General features: G+C 42.0%; 2 protein-coding genes across 2 annotated transcripts in view; one reads left to right on the top strand and one right to left on the bottom strand.

The window, feature by feature from the left end:
- LOC139415885 (rho GTPase-activating protein 6-like) overlaps positions 1-9,028 on the bottom strand; it is a 129,777-nt gene extending 120,749 nt beyond the window's left edge. Inside the window, exon 1 of the mRNA XM_071164028.1 lies at positions 8,890-9,028. Coding sequence (XP_071020129.1) covers positions 8,890-8,913 — 24 coding nt within the window. The 5' untranslated portion in view covers positions 8,914-9,028. The remainder of the gene's footprint in view (positions 1-8,889) is intronic.
- LOC139415887 (ubiquitin carboxyl-terminal hydrolase 12-like) overlaps positions 1-17,767 on the top strand; it is a 356,199-nt gene that overhangs the window by 153,452 nt on the left and 184,980 nt on the right. The window lies entirely within an intron of this gene.

Genomic DNA, 17,767 nt, shown 5'->3' with positions numbered 1-17,767 from the left:
CAGAAGTTTACATACACTAAGTTGACTATGCCTTTAACCTGATTGGAAAATTCCAGAAAATTATGTCATGGCTTTAGAAGCTTCTGATAGGCTAATTGACATTATTTGAGTCAATTGGAGGTGTACCTGTGGATGTATTTCAAGGCCTACCTTCAAACTCAGTGCCTCTTTGCTTGACATCATGGGAAAATCAAAAGAAATCAGCCAAGGTCTACAAAAATATTGTAAACCTCCACAAGTCTGGTTCATCCTTGGGAGCAATTTTCAAATGCCTGAATGCACTACGTTCATCTGTAGAAGCAATAGTAGGCAAGTATAAACACCATGGGACCAAGCAGCCATTATACGCTCAGGAAGGAGACGCGTTCTGTCTCCTAGATACTTTGTTGCGAAAAGTGCAAATCAATCCCAGAACAACAGCAAAGGACCTTGTGAAGATGCTGGAGGAAATACAATACAATACAAGAGTATCTATATTTACAGTAAAACAAGTCTTATATCGACATAACCTGAAAGGCCGCTCAGCAAGGAAGAAGCCACTGCTCCAAAACCGCCATAAAAAAGCCAGACTACGGTTTGCAACTGCACATGGGGACAAAGATCGTTCTTTTTGGAGAAATGTCCTCTGGTCTGATGAAACAAAAATAGAACTGTTTGGCCATAACGACCATCTTTATGTTTGGAGGGAAAAGAGGGAGGCTTGCAAGCCGAAGAACATCATCCAAACGGTGAAGCACGGGGGTGGCAGCATCATGTTGTGGAGGTGCTTTGCTGCAGGAGGGTCTGGTGCACTTCACAAAATAGATGGCATCATGAGGTAGGAAAATGATGTGGATATATTGAAGCAACATCTGAAGACATCAGTCAGGAAGTTAAAGCTTGGTTGCAAATGGGTCTTCCAAATGGACAATGACCCCAAGCATACTTCCAAAGTTGTGGCAAAATGGCTTAAGGAGAACGAAGTCAAGGTGTGGGAGTGGCCATCACAAAGCCCTGACCTCAATCCTATAGAAAATGTGTGGGCAGAACTGAAAAAGCGTGCGCGAGCAAGGAGGCCTACAAACCTGACTCAGTTACACCAGCTCTGTCAAGAGGAATGGACCAAAGTTCACCCAACTTATTGTAGGAAGCTTGTGGAAGGCTACACAAAACATTTGACCCAAGTTAAACAATTTAACTGCAATGACCCACTGGGAATGTGATGAAAGAAATAAAAGCTGAGATAAATCATTCTCTCTACTATTATTCTGACATTTCACATTCTTAAAATAAAGTGGTGATCCTAACTGACCTAAGACAGGTCATTTTTACTAGAATTAAATGTCAGGAATTGTAAAAAACTGAGTTTAAATGTATTTGGCTATAGTGTATGTTAACTTCCGACTTCAACTGTACATGTACTGTACATATTACCTCAACTAACCGGTGTCCCCGCACATCGGGGCGGTAGGTTCAAACCCCCAAGCTGACAAGGTACAAATCTGTCGTTCTGCCCCTGAACAGGCAGTTAACCCACTGTTCCTAGGCCATCATTGAAAATAAGAATTTGTTCTTAACTGACTTGCCTAGTTAAATAAAGGTAAAATGTAAAAAAAATTGACTCTGTACCGTTTCCCCCCTGTATATAGTATCACTATCGTTATTTTACTGCTGCTCTTTAATTACTTGTTACTTTTACTTCTTATTCTTATCCATATTTTTTTAAAGTGTATTGTTGGTCAGGGGCTTGTAAGTAAACATTTCACTGCAAGGTCTACACCTGTTGTATTTGGCGCAGGTGACTAATACAATTTGCTTTGATTTGATGATGATGATGATGATGATGATGGCTTGATGCCGAAAACGTTGGTGTTTTGTATTGTCACCTTTCCTTCATGATATCATTATCTATTTTTGCATTTAAGATTTTTGATTTTGTCATCATGTTCAACCGCTAAGTCTCTAATCCCAGTACGATACCTGATCTCCCTTCAGTGACTCATATCTGGTCCTGAACAATATGCACAATACATCGACACACAGACCGTGGTGCAAGTACCGCACTCACACACACAGAAACAGAGACAGGCACACACACACAAAGAGGGAGTCAGACACACACACACACACACACACACACAAATAGGCACACAGAGACACACACACACACACACACACACACACACACACACACACACACACAATGGAACTGAGTGTTCAGAAGGAAGAGAGACTCATCGCCCAGAGAGACACTAGAAGAACATACAGTACTGCAGGCCGCTGTGATGCTGTGTGTGTGTGTGTGTGTGTGTGTGTGTGTGTGTGTGTGTGTGTGTGTGTCCTACTGTCTCCTCCATAGATACATCTGATGGACGGTGAGGAAAGCAAACACACATGAGATATGTACCCAGTGCGCTTTCCATAGAGGAACGGTACCACTCTGGGACCTCTGTGTGTGTGTGTGTGTGTGTGTGTGTGTCTGTCTCTGGGTCCTCAGTGTGTGTGTTGGCACTGAATCAAGAAGAGTTGTCTAGTCCCATAGAGTCGTAATAGGAGTGGATCCTCTCTCTCTCTAACTCTTGAGGTCCATCCATCTCTCTATCTTTCTCTCTCATCCCTCCCCCACTTTCCCTCATCTCTCTTTCCATCCAACCCCCACTTTCCCTCCTCTCCCTCCCTCTCTCTCCCCCACATCCACTACTCTCTACCTCTCCCTCTCTCTCTCTCTCTCTCTCCCTTTTTCCTTCTCACCCCCACTTTCCCTCCTCTCCCTCTCTCTCCCCCACATCCACTACTCTCTATCTCTCCCTCTCTCTCTCTCTACCTCTCTCTCTCTCTCTCTCTCTCCCTTTTTCCTTCTCACCCCCACTTTCCCTCCTCTCTCTCCCTCTCTCTCTCTCTCCATCCCTCCCTCACATCCACTGCTCTCTGTACCTCTAGTGGATTACTGGAAAAGCTAGATTTACGATCATTACCGTTGTAGAAAGTATTTAGGGAGATGACTCTGTTGGACTCTGGCTCATACTCTACCAATAGTGTAATTACGGTAAAATGGTAAGAGATTTTTTTTTTTTATAGTGTAAATATAGCAGTAAGAGAGCAGTCAATACAGTAAGGCTGGGATTTATTTGGATCCTCACTCGAGCTGCATTATAACGCGCTTGACGTTTTAAAGCTAGAATCCTTAATTGTGAAACTGCCACGTCTGTCTGGGATGTTACCATTCTGCTGGATGATCCTCTCCTCATCAACAAAACCAAGATAATAACAAAGGTGCTAGCTATAACAGTGGCATTGTTTCCACAAATGCGGATTTGATCTTTAGAGGTCATTAATAGTTGAGCCGACATCTGCATCCTGAATGTGATCTCAGCGACCGCGGTACCATTGCATTTAAAACCTGCATTGGCTACAAGCATGATGGGATTTGGGAAACCACTGGGAAAATAATTGGGCAACTGGGAAAGATAATTGGGAAACAACTGATTGTAAATAGCAACAGGCCAGCAAGCCACTGAGAGAACAAACAGTGTGTAAGAAGAATCAGAAGTGACAGGGAAGTAAGATGTTTGTTGTGCACCTGGTGTAAAGTGAGGCTCCAAAAGTATCAGGACAGTAACACATTTGTTGTTGTGTTTGCTCTGTAGATTGTCAGTGGTGGAGGGTTAGATTGTCAGTGGTGGAGGGTGGAGGGTTAGATTGTCAGTGATGGAGGGAGGAGGTTTAGATTGTCAGTGGTGGAGGGTTAGATTGTCAGTGGTGGAGGGTGGAGGGTTAGATTGTCAGTGATGGAAGGTGGAGGGTTAGATTGTCAGTGGTGGAGGGTTAGATTGCCAGTGGTGGAGGGATAGATTGTCAGTGATGGAGGGTTGGATTGTCAGTGGGGTGGAGGGTTAGATTGTCAGTGGTGGAGGGTTAGATTGTCAGTGGTGGAGGGTTAGATTGTCAGTGGTGGAGGGATAGATTGTCAGTGATGGAGGGTTAGATTGTCAGTGGGGTGGAGGGTTAGATTGTCAGTGGTGGAGGGTTAGATTGTCAGTGATGGAGGGTTAGATTGCCAGTGGTGGAGGGAGGACAGTTAGATTGTCAGTGGTGAAGGGTGGAGGGTTAGATTGTCAGTGGTGGAGGGTTAGATTGTCAGTGGTGGAGGGTTAGATTGTCAGTGGTGGAGGGAGGAGGGTTAGATTGTCAGTGGTGGAGGGTTAGATTGTCAGTGGTGGAGGGTTAGATTGTCAGTGGTGGAGGGATAGATTGTCAGTGATGGAGGGTTAGATTGTCAGTGGGGTGGAGGGTTAGATTGTCAGTGGTGGAGGGTTAGATTGTCAGTGATGGAGGGTTAGATTGCCAGTGGTGGAGGGAGGACGGTTAGATTGTCAGTGGTGAAGGGTGGAGGGTTAGATTGTCAGTGGTGGAGGGTTAGATTGTCAGTGGTGGAGGGTTAGATTGTCAGTGGTGGAGGGAGGAGGGTTAGATTGTCAGTGATGGAGGGTGGAGGGTTAGATTGTCAGTGGAGGAGGGTTAGATTGTCAGTGATGGAGGGTTAGATTGTCAGTGGTGGAGGGATAGATTGTCAGTGATGGAGGGTTAGATTGTCAGTGGGGTGGAGGGTTAGATTGTCAGTGGTGGAGGGTTAGATTGTCAGTGATGGAGGGTTAGATTGCCAGTGGTGGAGGGAGGACGGTTAGATTGTCAGTGGTGAAGGGTGGAGGGTTAGATTGTCAGTGGTGGAGGGTTGGATTGTCAGTGGTGGAGGGTTAGATTGTCAGTGGTGGAGAGAGGAGGGTTAGATTGTCAGTGGTGGAGGGTTAGATTGTCAGTGGTGGAGGGTTAGATTGTCAGTGGTGGAGGGATAGATTGTCAGTGATGGAGGGTTAGATTGTCAGTGGGGTGGAGGGTTAGATTGTCAGTGGTGGAGGGTTAGATTGTCAGTGATGGAGGGTTAGATTGCCAGTGGTGGAGGGAGGACGGTTAGATTGTCAGTGGTGAAGGGTGGAGGGTTAGATTGTCAGTGGTGGAGGATTAGATTGTCAGTGGTGGAGGGTTAGATTGTCAGTGGTGGAGGGAGGAGGGTTAGATTGTCAGTGATGGAGGGTGGAGGGTTAGATTGTCAGTGGAGGAGGGTTAGATTGTCAGTGATGGAGGGTGGAGGGTTAGATTGTCAGTGATGGAGGGTTAGATTGTCAGTGGTGGAGGGTGGAGGGTTAGATTGTCAGTGGTGGAGGGATACATTGTCAGTGATGGAGGGTTAAATTGTTAGTGGTGGAGGGATGACGGTTAGATTGTCAGCGGTGGAGGGTGGAGGGTTAGATTGTCAGTGGTGGAGGGATAGATTGTCAGTGATGGAGGGTTAGATTGTCAGTGGTGGAGGGTTAGATTGTCAGTGGTGGAGGGTGGAGGGTTAGATTGTCAGTGGTGGAGGGTTAGATTGTCAGTGGTGGAGGGTGGAGGGTTAGATTGTCAGTGGTAGAGGGTTAGATTGTCAGTGGTGGGGGGAGGAGGGTTAGATTGTCAGTGGTGGGGGGAGGAGGGTTAGATTGTCAGGAGTGGAGGGTTAGATTGTCAGTGGTGGAGGGAGGAGGGTTAGATTGTCAGTGGTGGAGGGTTAGATTGTCAATGGTGGAGGGTGGAGGGTTAGATTGTCAGTGGTGGAGGGTGGTGAGTTAAATTGTCAGGAGTGGAGGGTTAGATTGTCAGTGGTGGAGGGAGGAGGGTTAGATTGTCAGTGGTGGAGGGTTAGATTGTCAGTGGTGGAGGGTGGAGGGTTAGATTGTCAGTGGTGGAGGGATAGATTGTCAGTGGTGGAGGGTTAGATTGTTAGTGGTGGAGGGTGGAGGGTTAGATTGTCAGTGGTGGATGGTTAGATTGTCAGTGGTGGAGGGTTAGATTGTTAGTGGTGGAGGGTTGAGGGTTAGATTGTCAGTGGTGGAGGGTGGAGGTTCAGAAAGACACACAGAGAAAGTTGTCAAGAGGGGCTCCACAGGTCCTGATCTACATGTAGCAATGTAAGGGCCATGGTTTCATCCCCTCTCCACTACAAGCGGCAGCATGCGGTCGCTCATTCACTTCAATGAGCCATAAATCCGTTTAAGAGGAGAGATTTCATATCACTGATCCTCCCAGAGGGAAGGTGTAAAACCCTTTATTAGGCTAATCAGACATTGACTCCAGGGGGTGAAACAGAAACTACTGTTTATCCTTTAAAGTGTAATAATCTTAAATAATCATTAGAAAAACACTTTTCCTTGTAATGAAATCATACTTACAAAAACACATTGTAAAACAATGTGCTTTGCATCTGTGCACGGTCTGTTTTTAATATCGTGACCAGTGATTTGTTGTACTTTTTTTTTATCATGTTGAGTTGTGCCTTGGGTGCCTGAAATGTGCTTTATGTATAAAATTAATTCTCATGAATAGAAGCAGGTTCTCCTTGCAATATTAAAAAGGTGAGCAGCTCCTCAGGTGCAAAATACAAGACATACTTTGTAAGAAGTTCATTCACAGTTGCCAGCCATTTAATATTGTTCCAGAGGCTGATGAAACTACCCCTGAGGTTTATTGTGTTTCATTGAAGGAGACACTCTATTCCAGCCATTATTATGAGCCATCCTCCCCTCAGTAGCCTCCACTGGTAGTAAGATGCCGTAAAGACAATATGAACTGTGATCATGATAATGTGAAGACAGACAGCAGCTAACTCCTAGCAGAACATACTATGAGTAGTTGACGTGGAGTCAGAAATAGGCTACTGTATATACCAAGCACACTACTGTTCATACCAGTACACTACTGTTCATACCAGTACAATACTGCTGATACCCAGTACACTACTGTTCATACCATTACACTACTGTTTATACCCAGTACACTACTGTTTATACCCAGTACACTACTGTTGATACCCAGTACACTACTGTTCATAACATTACACTACTGTTTATACCCAGTACACTACTGTTTATACCCAGTACACTACTGTTGATACCCAGTACACTACTGTTCATACCAGTACACTACTGTTTATACCCAGTACACTACTGTTTATACATAGTACACTACTGTTGATACCTAGTACACTACTGTTCATACCAGTACACTACTGTTTATACCCAGTACACTACTGTTTATACCCAGTGCACTACTGTTGATACCCAGTACACTACTGTTCATACCAGTACACTACTGTTTATACCCAGTACACTACTGTTTATACCCAGTGCACTACTGTTGATACCCAGTACACTACTGTTGATACCCAGTACACTACTGTTCATACCAGTACACTACTGTTTATACCCAGTACACTACTGTTCATACCAGTACACTACTGTTTATGCACACTACTGTTGATACCCAACACACTACTGTTGATACCCAACACACTACTGTTGATACCCAACACACTACTGTTCATACCCAGTTCACTACTGTATATACCCAGCACACTACTGTTGATACCCAGCACACTACTGTTCATACCCAGTACACTACTGTTGATACCCAGCACACTACTGTTCATACCCAGTACACTACTGTTCATACCCAGTACACTACTGTTTATACCCAGTACACTACTGTTGATACCCAGTACACTACTGTATATACCTAACACACTACTGTTGATACCCAGTACACTACTGTTCATACCAGTACACTACTGTATATACCTAACACACTACTGTTACTACCCAGTACACTACTGTTGATACCCAACACACTACTGTTGATACCCAACACACTACTGTTCATACCCAGTACACTACTGTTTATACCCAGTACACTACTGTTGATACCCAGTACACTACTGTTCATACCAGTACACTACTGTTCATACCAGTACACTACTGTTTATACCCAGTACACTACTGTTCATACCAGTACACTACTGTTTATGCCCAGTACACTACTGTTGATACCCAACACACTACTGTTGATACCCAACACACTACTGTTGATACCCAACACACTACTGTTCATACCCAGTACACTACTGTATATACCCAGCACACTACTGTTGATACCCAGCACACTACTGTTCATACCCAGTACACTACTGTTGATACCCAGTACACTACTGTTCATACCCAGTACACTACTGTTTATACCCAGTACACTACTGTTGATACCCAGTACACTACTGTATATACCTAACACACTACTGTTGATACACAGTACACTACTGTTCATACCAGTACACTACTGTATATACCTAACACACTACTGTTACTACCCAGTACACTACTGTTGATACCCAACACACTACTGTTGATACCCAACACACTACTGTTGATACCCAACACACTACTGTTCATACCCAGTACACTACTGTATATACCCAGTACACTACTGTTGATACCCAGTACACTACTGTTTATACCCAGTACACTACTGTTGATACCCAGTACACTACTGTTGATACCCAACACACTACTGTTCATACCCAGTACACTACTGTTGATACCCAGTACACTACTGTTGATACCCAACACACTACTGTTGATACCCAGTACACTACTGTTGATACCCAGTACACTACTGTTCATACCAGTACACTACTGTTGATACCCAGTACACTACTGTTTATACCCAGTACACTACTGTTCATACCAGTACACTACTGTTGATACCCAGTACACTACTGTTCATACCAGTACACTACTGTTCATACCAGTACAATACTGTTGCTACCCAGTACACTACTGTTTATACCCAACACACTACTGTTGATACCCAACACACTACTGTTCATACCCAACACACTACTGTTACTACCCAACACACTACTGTTACTACCCAACACACTACTGTTCATACCTAGCAATACATTGCTTAATTCTAAGTAGTGTGCTAGTTTAGATACACAAACACACCAACACACACACACACACACCAACACACACACAGACTTACCACGTACACGTAGTAGAATTGCATGTCCTGACTCACAGGCTGTTACATCTGCATCACTGAAGAACATCCTCCATCAGAGACTAAAATCATAACAGAAAAATACTGTCTCTTCTTGTCTCCTCTCTTCTCTTGTCCTCAGGTCTCAGAGAAAGGAGTAAAATATCTCTCTTTTATTATATCATCTCCTCTCTTCTCTTCTCCTCAGGTCTCAGAGAAAGCAGTAAAGTATCTCTCATTTACTATATCCTCTTCTCCTTTCCTTTCTTCTCAGGTCTCAGACAGTAAGTGTTTCTTCTCTCTCCTTCTCATCTGTAAAAACAACAACTATTGGTCAGTAGAGTTGTCCTTCAGTGAACGAACAGCTTCAGCCCTGCATGTTGTGGTTGTGTTTCCACTGTCTGATGATAGAGCTGTGCTTCCTGCATTTGCGGCCACCGCATGTGTATTGTGAGAGAGAAAGAGTGTGTGTTATGTGACAGATAACGCGCGGTGTACACTATGCGTTAAGAAACAGGAAGCGTGGAGAGAGAGAGAGAGAAAGAGAGAGAGAGAGAGAGAGAGAGAGAGACAGTTAGGCAACAACAAATTCAATCCCTTTTAGACAACTTCCTGGACAAAACATTTCACTCTAATAGTGAAGGTGTAAACTTGGCAGTAGAAAATCTAAACAGTACAGTATATGTGACCTCTCATCTTCCCTATCAAATCTAAAAATGTCAAACAGAAAACGGAAGAAAATTAACAACAATGACAAATGGTTTGATGAAGAACAAAAAACCTCAGAAAGAAATTGAGAAACATATCCAACCAAAAACATAGAGACCCAGAAAACCTGAATCTACACATTCACTATGGTGAATCACTAAAACAATACAGAAATACACTACGGAAAAAGAAGGAACAGCACGTCAGAAATCAGCTCAACGTAATTGAAGAATCCATAGACTCTAACCACTTCTGGAAAAATGTGAAAACTCTAAACAAACAACAACACGAAGAGTTATATTTCCAAAACAGAGATGTATCGGTAAACCACTTATCCAATCTTTTTGGCACCATAACAAAGAACAAACAGCAGCAAGATATACATTATCAAATACAAATCATAGAATAAACTATTAAAGACGACCAGAACCCATTGAATTCTCCAATTACATTGAATGAACTACAGGACTAAATACAAACCCTCCAACCCAAAAAGGCCTGTTTTGTTGATGGCATCCAAAATGAAATTATAAAATATACAAACCACAAATTCCAATTGGCTATACTTAAGCTCTTTAACATTATCATTAACCTCTTTGATCTCTAGGGGCGCTATTTCATTTTTGGATAAAAAACGTTCCCGTTTTAAGCGCAATATTTTGTCACGAAAAGATGCTCGACTATACTTTTCCATTTGATTGAGGGGAGAAACCATGCTTCCAAGAACGATATATCAATGAAGAGATATGTGAAAAACACCTTGAGGATTGATTCTAAACAACGTTTGCCATGTTTTCAGTCGATATTATGGAGTTAATTTGGAAAAAAGTTTGCGTTTTGAGGACTGAATTTTCGTTTTTTTTTGGTAGCCAAATGTGATGTATAAAACGGAGCTATTTCTAATACACAAAGAATCTTTTTGGAAAAACTGAGCATCTGCTATCTAACTGAGAGTATCCTCATTGAAAACATCAGAAGTTCTTCAAAGGTAAATGATTTTATTTGAAGGCTTTTATGTTTTTGTTGAAATGTTGCGTGCTGGATGCTAACGCTAATGCTAACGCTAAATGCTACGCTAGCTAGCTACTTTTACACAAATTATTGTTTTCCTATGGTTGAGAAGCATATTTTGAAAATCTGAGATGACAGTGTTGTTTACAAAAGGCTAAGCTTGAGAGATGGCATATTTATTTCATTTCATTTGCGATTTTCATGAATAGTTAATGTTGCGTTATGGTAATGAGCTTGAGTCTGTATTCCTGATACCGGATCCGGGATGGGGAGATCAGAGAGGTTAACAGCAGACTCGTACATTTCCTCAGTGAAAACAATTTAATGAGCAAATGTCAAATTGGCTTTTTACCAAATTACCGTACGACAGACCACGTATTCACCCTGCACACCCTAATTGACAAAAAATCTAACCAAAACAAAGGTAAAGTCTTCTTTCTCATGCTTTGTTTTCAAAAAAGCTTTTGACTCAATTTGGCCTGAGGGTCTGCTTTACAAATTGATGGAAAGTGGTGTTGGGGGAAAAACATATAGCACTATAAAATCCATGTACACAAACAACAAGTGTTCGGTTAAAATTGGCACAAAAAAAAAAGTATATTTCTTTGCCGTGGGGTGAGACAGGGATGCAGCTTAAGCCCCACCCTCTTCAACATATATATCAACAAATTGGCGAGGGCACTAGAACAGTCTGCAGCAACCGGCCTCACCCTACTAGAATCTGAAGTCAAATGTCCACTGTTTGCTGATGATCTGGTGCATATGTCCCCAACCAAGGAGGGCCTACAGCAGCACCTAGATCTTCTGCACAGATACTGTCAGACCTGGGCCCTGGCAGTAAATCTCAGTAAGACCAAAATAATGGTGTTCCAGTCACCAGGACCACAAATACAAATTCCATCTAGATGCTGTTGCTCTAGAGCACACAAAAAGCTATACATACCTTGGCCTAAACATCAGCGACACAGGTAACTTCCACAAAGCTGTGAACGAGCTGAAAGACAAGGCAAGAAGTGCCTTCTATGCCATAAAAAGGAACATAAAATGTGACATACCAATTAGCATCTGGCTAAAAATACTTAAATCAGTTATAGAACCCATTGCCATTTATGGTTGTGAGGTCTGGGGTCCGCATACCAACCAATAAATCACAAAATGGCACAAACACCAAATTGAGACTCTGCATGCAGAATTTTGCAAAAACATCCTCCGTGTACAACGTAAAACACCAAACAGCCAATACCCGCTAATTATCAAAATCCAGGAAAGAGCCATTACATTCTACAACCACCTAAAAGGAAGCGATTCCCAAACCTTCCATAACAAAGCCATCGCCAACAGAGAGATGAAAATGGAGAAGAGTTCCCTAAGCAAGCTGGTCCTGGGGCTCTGTTCACAAACACAAACACACCCCACAGAGCCCCAGGACAGCAACACAATTAGACCCAAGCAAATCTTGAGAAAACAAAAAGATAATTATTGACACATTGGGAAGAATTAACAAAGAAACGGAGCAACTAGAATGTTATTTGGCCCTAAACAGAGAGTACACAGTGGCAGATTACCTGATCACTGTGACTGACGCAAACTTAAGGAAAGTTTTGACTATGCACAGACTCAGTGAGCATAGCCTTGCTATTGAGAAAGGCTGCCGTAAGCAGACTTGGCTCTCAAGAGAAGACGATGTTTACACTGCCCACAAAATTAGGTGGATACTGAGCTGCACTTCCTAATGTCCTGCCAAATGTAAAACCATATCAGATTACACAGACCAATAAAGAATTTGATAACGAACCCAATTTTGATCAACTCTTACTGGGTGAAATATTATTGTGTTTCATCTGAGCAGCAAGATGTTGCCTGTTGCCACTTTTGTTTATTATCTCATTCACTTGTTTTGGTTAACATATGTTTCCCTTGCCAATAAAGCCCTTATATTAGAGAGAGAGAGAGAGAGAGAGAGAGAGAGAGAGAGAGAGAGAAAGACTATATACACACACTATATACACACACACTATATACACACACTATATATACACACACCATAAATACACACACCATAAATACACACACCATAAATACACACACTATAAATACACACACTATAAATACACACACTATAAATACACACACTATATACACACACTATATATACACTTTATATACACACACTTTATATACACACATTATATATACACACACTGACACACACACTGACACACACTATATATACACACATTATATACACACACTATATATGAACACACTATACATACAGTACACACACGATATATACACACAATATATATACACACACTATATACACACACACTCTGACACACACTATATATACACACTATACTTACACACACTATATATACACACTCTATTTACAGGCTAGAGGTTGACCGATTCATCGGAATGGCCGATTAGTTAGGGACGATTTCAAGTTTTCATAACAATCGGAAATCGGTATTTTTGGCCAACCGATTTGCCGATTAAAAAAATGTATTAAAAAAATGTGACCTTTATTTAACTAGGCAAGTCAGTTAAGAACACATTCTTATTTTCAATGACGGCCTAGGAACGGTGGGTTAACTGCCTGTTCAGGGGCAGAACGACAGATTTTCACCTTGTCAGCTCGGGGGATTCAATCTTGCAACCTTACAGTTAACTAGTCCAACGCAATAACGACCTGCCTCTCTCTCTTGTTTGTACTCCACAAGGAGACTGCCTGTTACGTGAATGCAGTAAGCCAAGGTAAGTTGCTAGCTAGCATTAAACTTATCTTATAAAAAACAATCAATCATAATCACTAGTTAACTACACATGGTTGACGGGCCGCCCCCAGGTGGTGAGGGTAGGCAACAACATCTCCTCCCCGCTGATCCTCAACACTGGGGCCCCACAAGGGTGCGTTCTGAGCCCTCTCCTGTACTCCCTGTTCACCCACGACTGCGTGGCCACGCACGCCTCCAACTCAATCATCAAGTTTGCGGACGACACAACAGTGGTAGGCTTGATTACCAACAACGACGAGACGGCCTACAGGGAGGAGGTGAGGGCCCTCGGAGTGTGGTGTCAGGAAAATAACCTCACACTCAACGTCAACAAAACTAAGGAGATGATTGTGGACTTCAGGAAACAGCAGAGGGAACACCCCCCTATCCACATCGATGGAACAGTAGTGGAGAGGGTAGCAAGTTTTAAGTTCCTCGGCATACACATCACAGACAAACTGAATTGGTCCACTCACACAGACAGCATTGTGAAGAAGGCGCAGCAGCGCCTCTTCAACCTCAGGAGGCTGAAGAAATTCGGCTTGTCACCAAAAGCACTCACAAACTTCTACAGATGCACAATCGAGAGCATCCTGGCGGGCTGTATCACCGCCTGGTACGGCAACTGCTCCGCCCTCAACCGTAAGGCTCTCCAGAGGGTAGTGAGGTCTGCACAACGCATCACCGGGGGCAAACTACCTGCCCTCCAGGACACCTACACCACCCGATGTCACAGGAAGGCCATAAAGATCATCAAGGACATCAACCACCCGAGCCACTGCCTGTTCACCCCGCTATCATCCAGAAGGCGAGGTCAGTACAGGTGCATCAAAGCTGGGACCGAGAGACTGAAAAACAGCTTCTATCTCAAGGCCATCAGACTGTTAAACAGCCACCACTAACATTGAGTGGCTGCTGCCAACACACTGACACTGACTCAACTCCAGCCACTTTAATAATGGGAATTGATGGGAAATGATGTAAATATATCACTAGCCACTTTAAACAATGCTACCTTATATAATGTTACTTACCCTACATTATTCATCTCATATGCATACGTATATACTGTACTCTATATCATCGACTGTATCCTTATGTAATACATGTATCACTAGCCACTTTAACTATGCCACTTTGTTTACATACTCATCTCATATGTATATACTGTACTCGATACCATCTACTGTATCTTGCCTATGCTGCTCTGTACCATCACTCATTCATATATCCTTATGTACATATTCTTTATCCCCTTACACTGTGTACAAGACAGTAGTTTTGGAATTGTTAGTTAGATTACTTGTTGGTTATTACTGCATTGTCGGAACTAGAAGCACAAGCATTTCGCTACACTCGCATTAATATCTGCTAACCATGTGTATGTGACAAATACAATTTGATTTGATTTGATGGTTGATGATATTACTAGATATTATCTAGCGTGTCCTGCGTTGCATATAATCTGACTGAGTATACAAGCATACAAATATTTAAATATCTGACTGAGCGGTGGTAGGCAGAAGCAGGCACGTAAACTTTCATTCAAACAGCACTTTCGTGCGTTTTGCCAGCAGAGGAGATGAGGAGGAGATGGAGGGAAGCTATACTGTTACACTGGCAATACTAAAGTGCCTATAAGAACATCTAATAGTCAAAGGTTAATGAAATACAAATGGTATAGAGGGAAATAGTCCTATAATTCCTATAACAACTACAACCTAAAACTTCTTACCTGGGAATATTGAAGACTCATGTTAAAAGGAACCACCAGCTTTAATACAGTGCCTTGCGAAAGTATTCGGCCCCCTTGAACTTTGCGACCTTTTGTATTTTTTTGTGAAGAATCAACAACAAGTGGGACACAATCATGAAGTGGAACGACATTTATTGGATATTTCAAACTTTTTTAACAAATCAAAAACTGAAAAATTGGGCGTACAAAATTATTCAGCCCCCTTAAGTTAATACTTTGTAGCACCACCTTTTGCTGCGATTACAGCTGTAAGTCGCTTGGGGTATGTCTCTATCAGTTTTGCACATTGAGAGACTGCCATTTTTTCCCATTCCTCCTTGCAAAACAGCTCGAGCTCAGTGAGGTTGGATGGAGAGCATTTGTGAACAGCAGTTTTCAGTTCTTTCCACAGATTCTCGATTGGATTCAGGTCTGGACTTTGACTTGGCCATTCTAACACCTGGATATGTTTATTTTTGAACCATTCCATTGTAGATTTTGCTTTATATTTTGGATCATTGTCTTGTTGGAAGACAAATCTCCGTCCCAGTCATGTTCTGAGCAAGGAACTGAAACGTTAACTTTCTTACATGGCACATATTGCACTTTTACTTTCTTCTCCAACACTTTGTTTTTGCATTATTTAAACCAAATTGAACATGTTTTATTATTTACTTGAGGCTAAATTCATTTTATTGATGTATTATATTAAGTTAAAATAAGTGTTTATTCAGTATTGTTGCAATTGTCATTATTACAAATAAAACGGTATAAAAAAATCGGCCATTAATCGGTATTGGCTTTTTTGGCCCTCCAATAATCGGTATCGGCGTTGAAAAATCATAATCGGTCGACCTCTAATACAGACACTATATATACACATACGGGCTCACCTATCTCTAGACGTTATGATCCTGCTGCCATTGGATTAGGAAGAACTCAATTATTCATGACCAAAATTACTTCAGATTATACAGGTGAAAAAATGCAATCCCAGAATTGCACAGAATAGTCAGGATAACTGTATTGCATTACTGAATAGGTTTATGGGATTATTGGGATTTTACATATCAAATAGCAATAGTATTTCCAGCATGAGGTGTTTATAATCGGTATGCATAACATATAGATTTTTGTTTTGGACTGATAACAATCATATGGGATCACAGTGATGTTCAATGGTGATTTTAAACATCCCAACTGCTGCCAATCCCATGGGAATCTAATTCTAGAATAGAACCTTTGGAATAGCTGTCAAAATTCCACCAACGCCACCAAAGGCAACAGGACTGCATCAATAAAACCGTAGTACCTTTTATCTCCAATGTGGTGCCTGCTTCACGACTGTCATGGTGTGCTTGGACCATGTTAGTTTGTTGGTGATGTGGACACCAAGGAACTTGAGGGTACTGATAAAATGTTATTTGATTAGAGTGATCTGTCCACTAGGTGGTGACAGACTCTAGTAGTTTCCTACAGGCGAGGGACTTAGATCAGCACTCAATGTCCTATGTAGTGCACTACTTTTTACTTTTAAGCTGGTCAAAGGTAGTGCACTATGTAGGGAACAGGGTGCCATTTGGGACGAAGGCACTATGTAGGGAACAGGGTGCCATTTGGGACGAAGGCACTATGTTATATAAGTTTGTTTTGGTATGAATAATGAGCTGTTACGTCTCTGTGAACTCAGCTCGTTAAAGAAATACCCTTCCTCTAGTTACAGATGTTAATCTGAGGGAAATACAGACAGACTACCACCACCACGCAGACAGACTACCACCACTATGCAGATAGACTACCACCACCACGCAGACAGACTACCACCACTACACATATAGACTACACAGTCTGAAATACAGACTACCACTACTACACATATAGACTACACAGTCTGAAATACAGACTTCCACCTCTACACATATAGACTACACAGTCTGAAATACAGACTTCCACCTCTACACATATATACTACACAGTCTGAAATACAGACAGACTACCACCACTACACATGTAGACTACACAGTCTGAAATACAGACTCCCACCTCTACACATATATACTACACAGTCTGAAATACAGACAGACTACCACCACTACACATGTAGACTACACAGTCTGAAATACAGACTCCCACCACTACACATATAGACTACATAGTCTGAAATACAGACAGACTAACACATCAGTCTATGTCATGGAAAGAGCAGGTGTCCTTAATGTTTTGTACACTCAGTGTATTATAATATATTAAGTGTTGCTCAGTGTCGGTGACTGAAAAAGGCACATCGTTGGTGAAATTATAAAAGATTCCTGGGATTTGGATGACTTCTCATTTGTCTTATAGAGACATAGGATCATAGAGCCTGTTTTTCCCCAGCAATGTTCTTTAATTCAGGAAGCTCAGATACGATAATAACTGGTCGGGAAAGAAACTCAATCAACATCCATAGAAAACAAGCAGTGATAAGCAAGAAAAATAATTTATTTGAATGATATAATCATTTTCATGACATTGGCAAGACATATATAGCTGCATGTGTTTCAGCCAACAGCTACATAAACCACACTGCTGGATCTGAAAACGAAGGTGGATAACTTTCCTAATCATAATATATGCACTTACAATTTTTTATTTAAATGATGTCCTT

Source organism: Oncorhynchus clarkii, chromosome 9, assembly GCF_045791955.1.
Source record: "Oncorhynchus clarkii lewisi isolate Uvic-CL-2024 chromosome 9, UVic_Ocla_1.0, whole genome shotgun sequence".
Lineage (NCBI taxonomy): Eukaryota > Metazoa > Chordata > Actinopteri > Salmoniformes > Salmonidae > Oncorhynchus > Oncorhynchus clarkii.
Note: the sequence above shows the minus strand (reverse complement) of the source record. Positions and strands in the feature narration are given on the sequence as shown.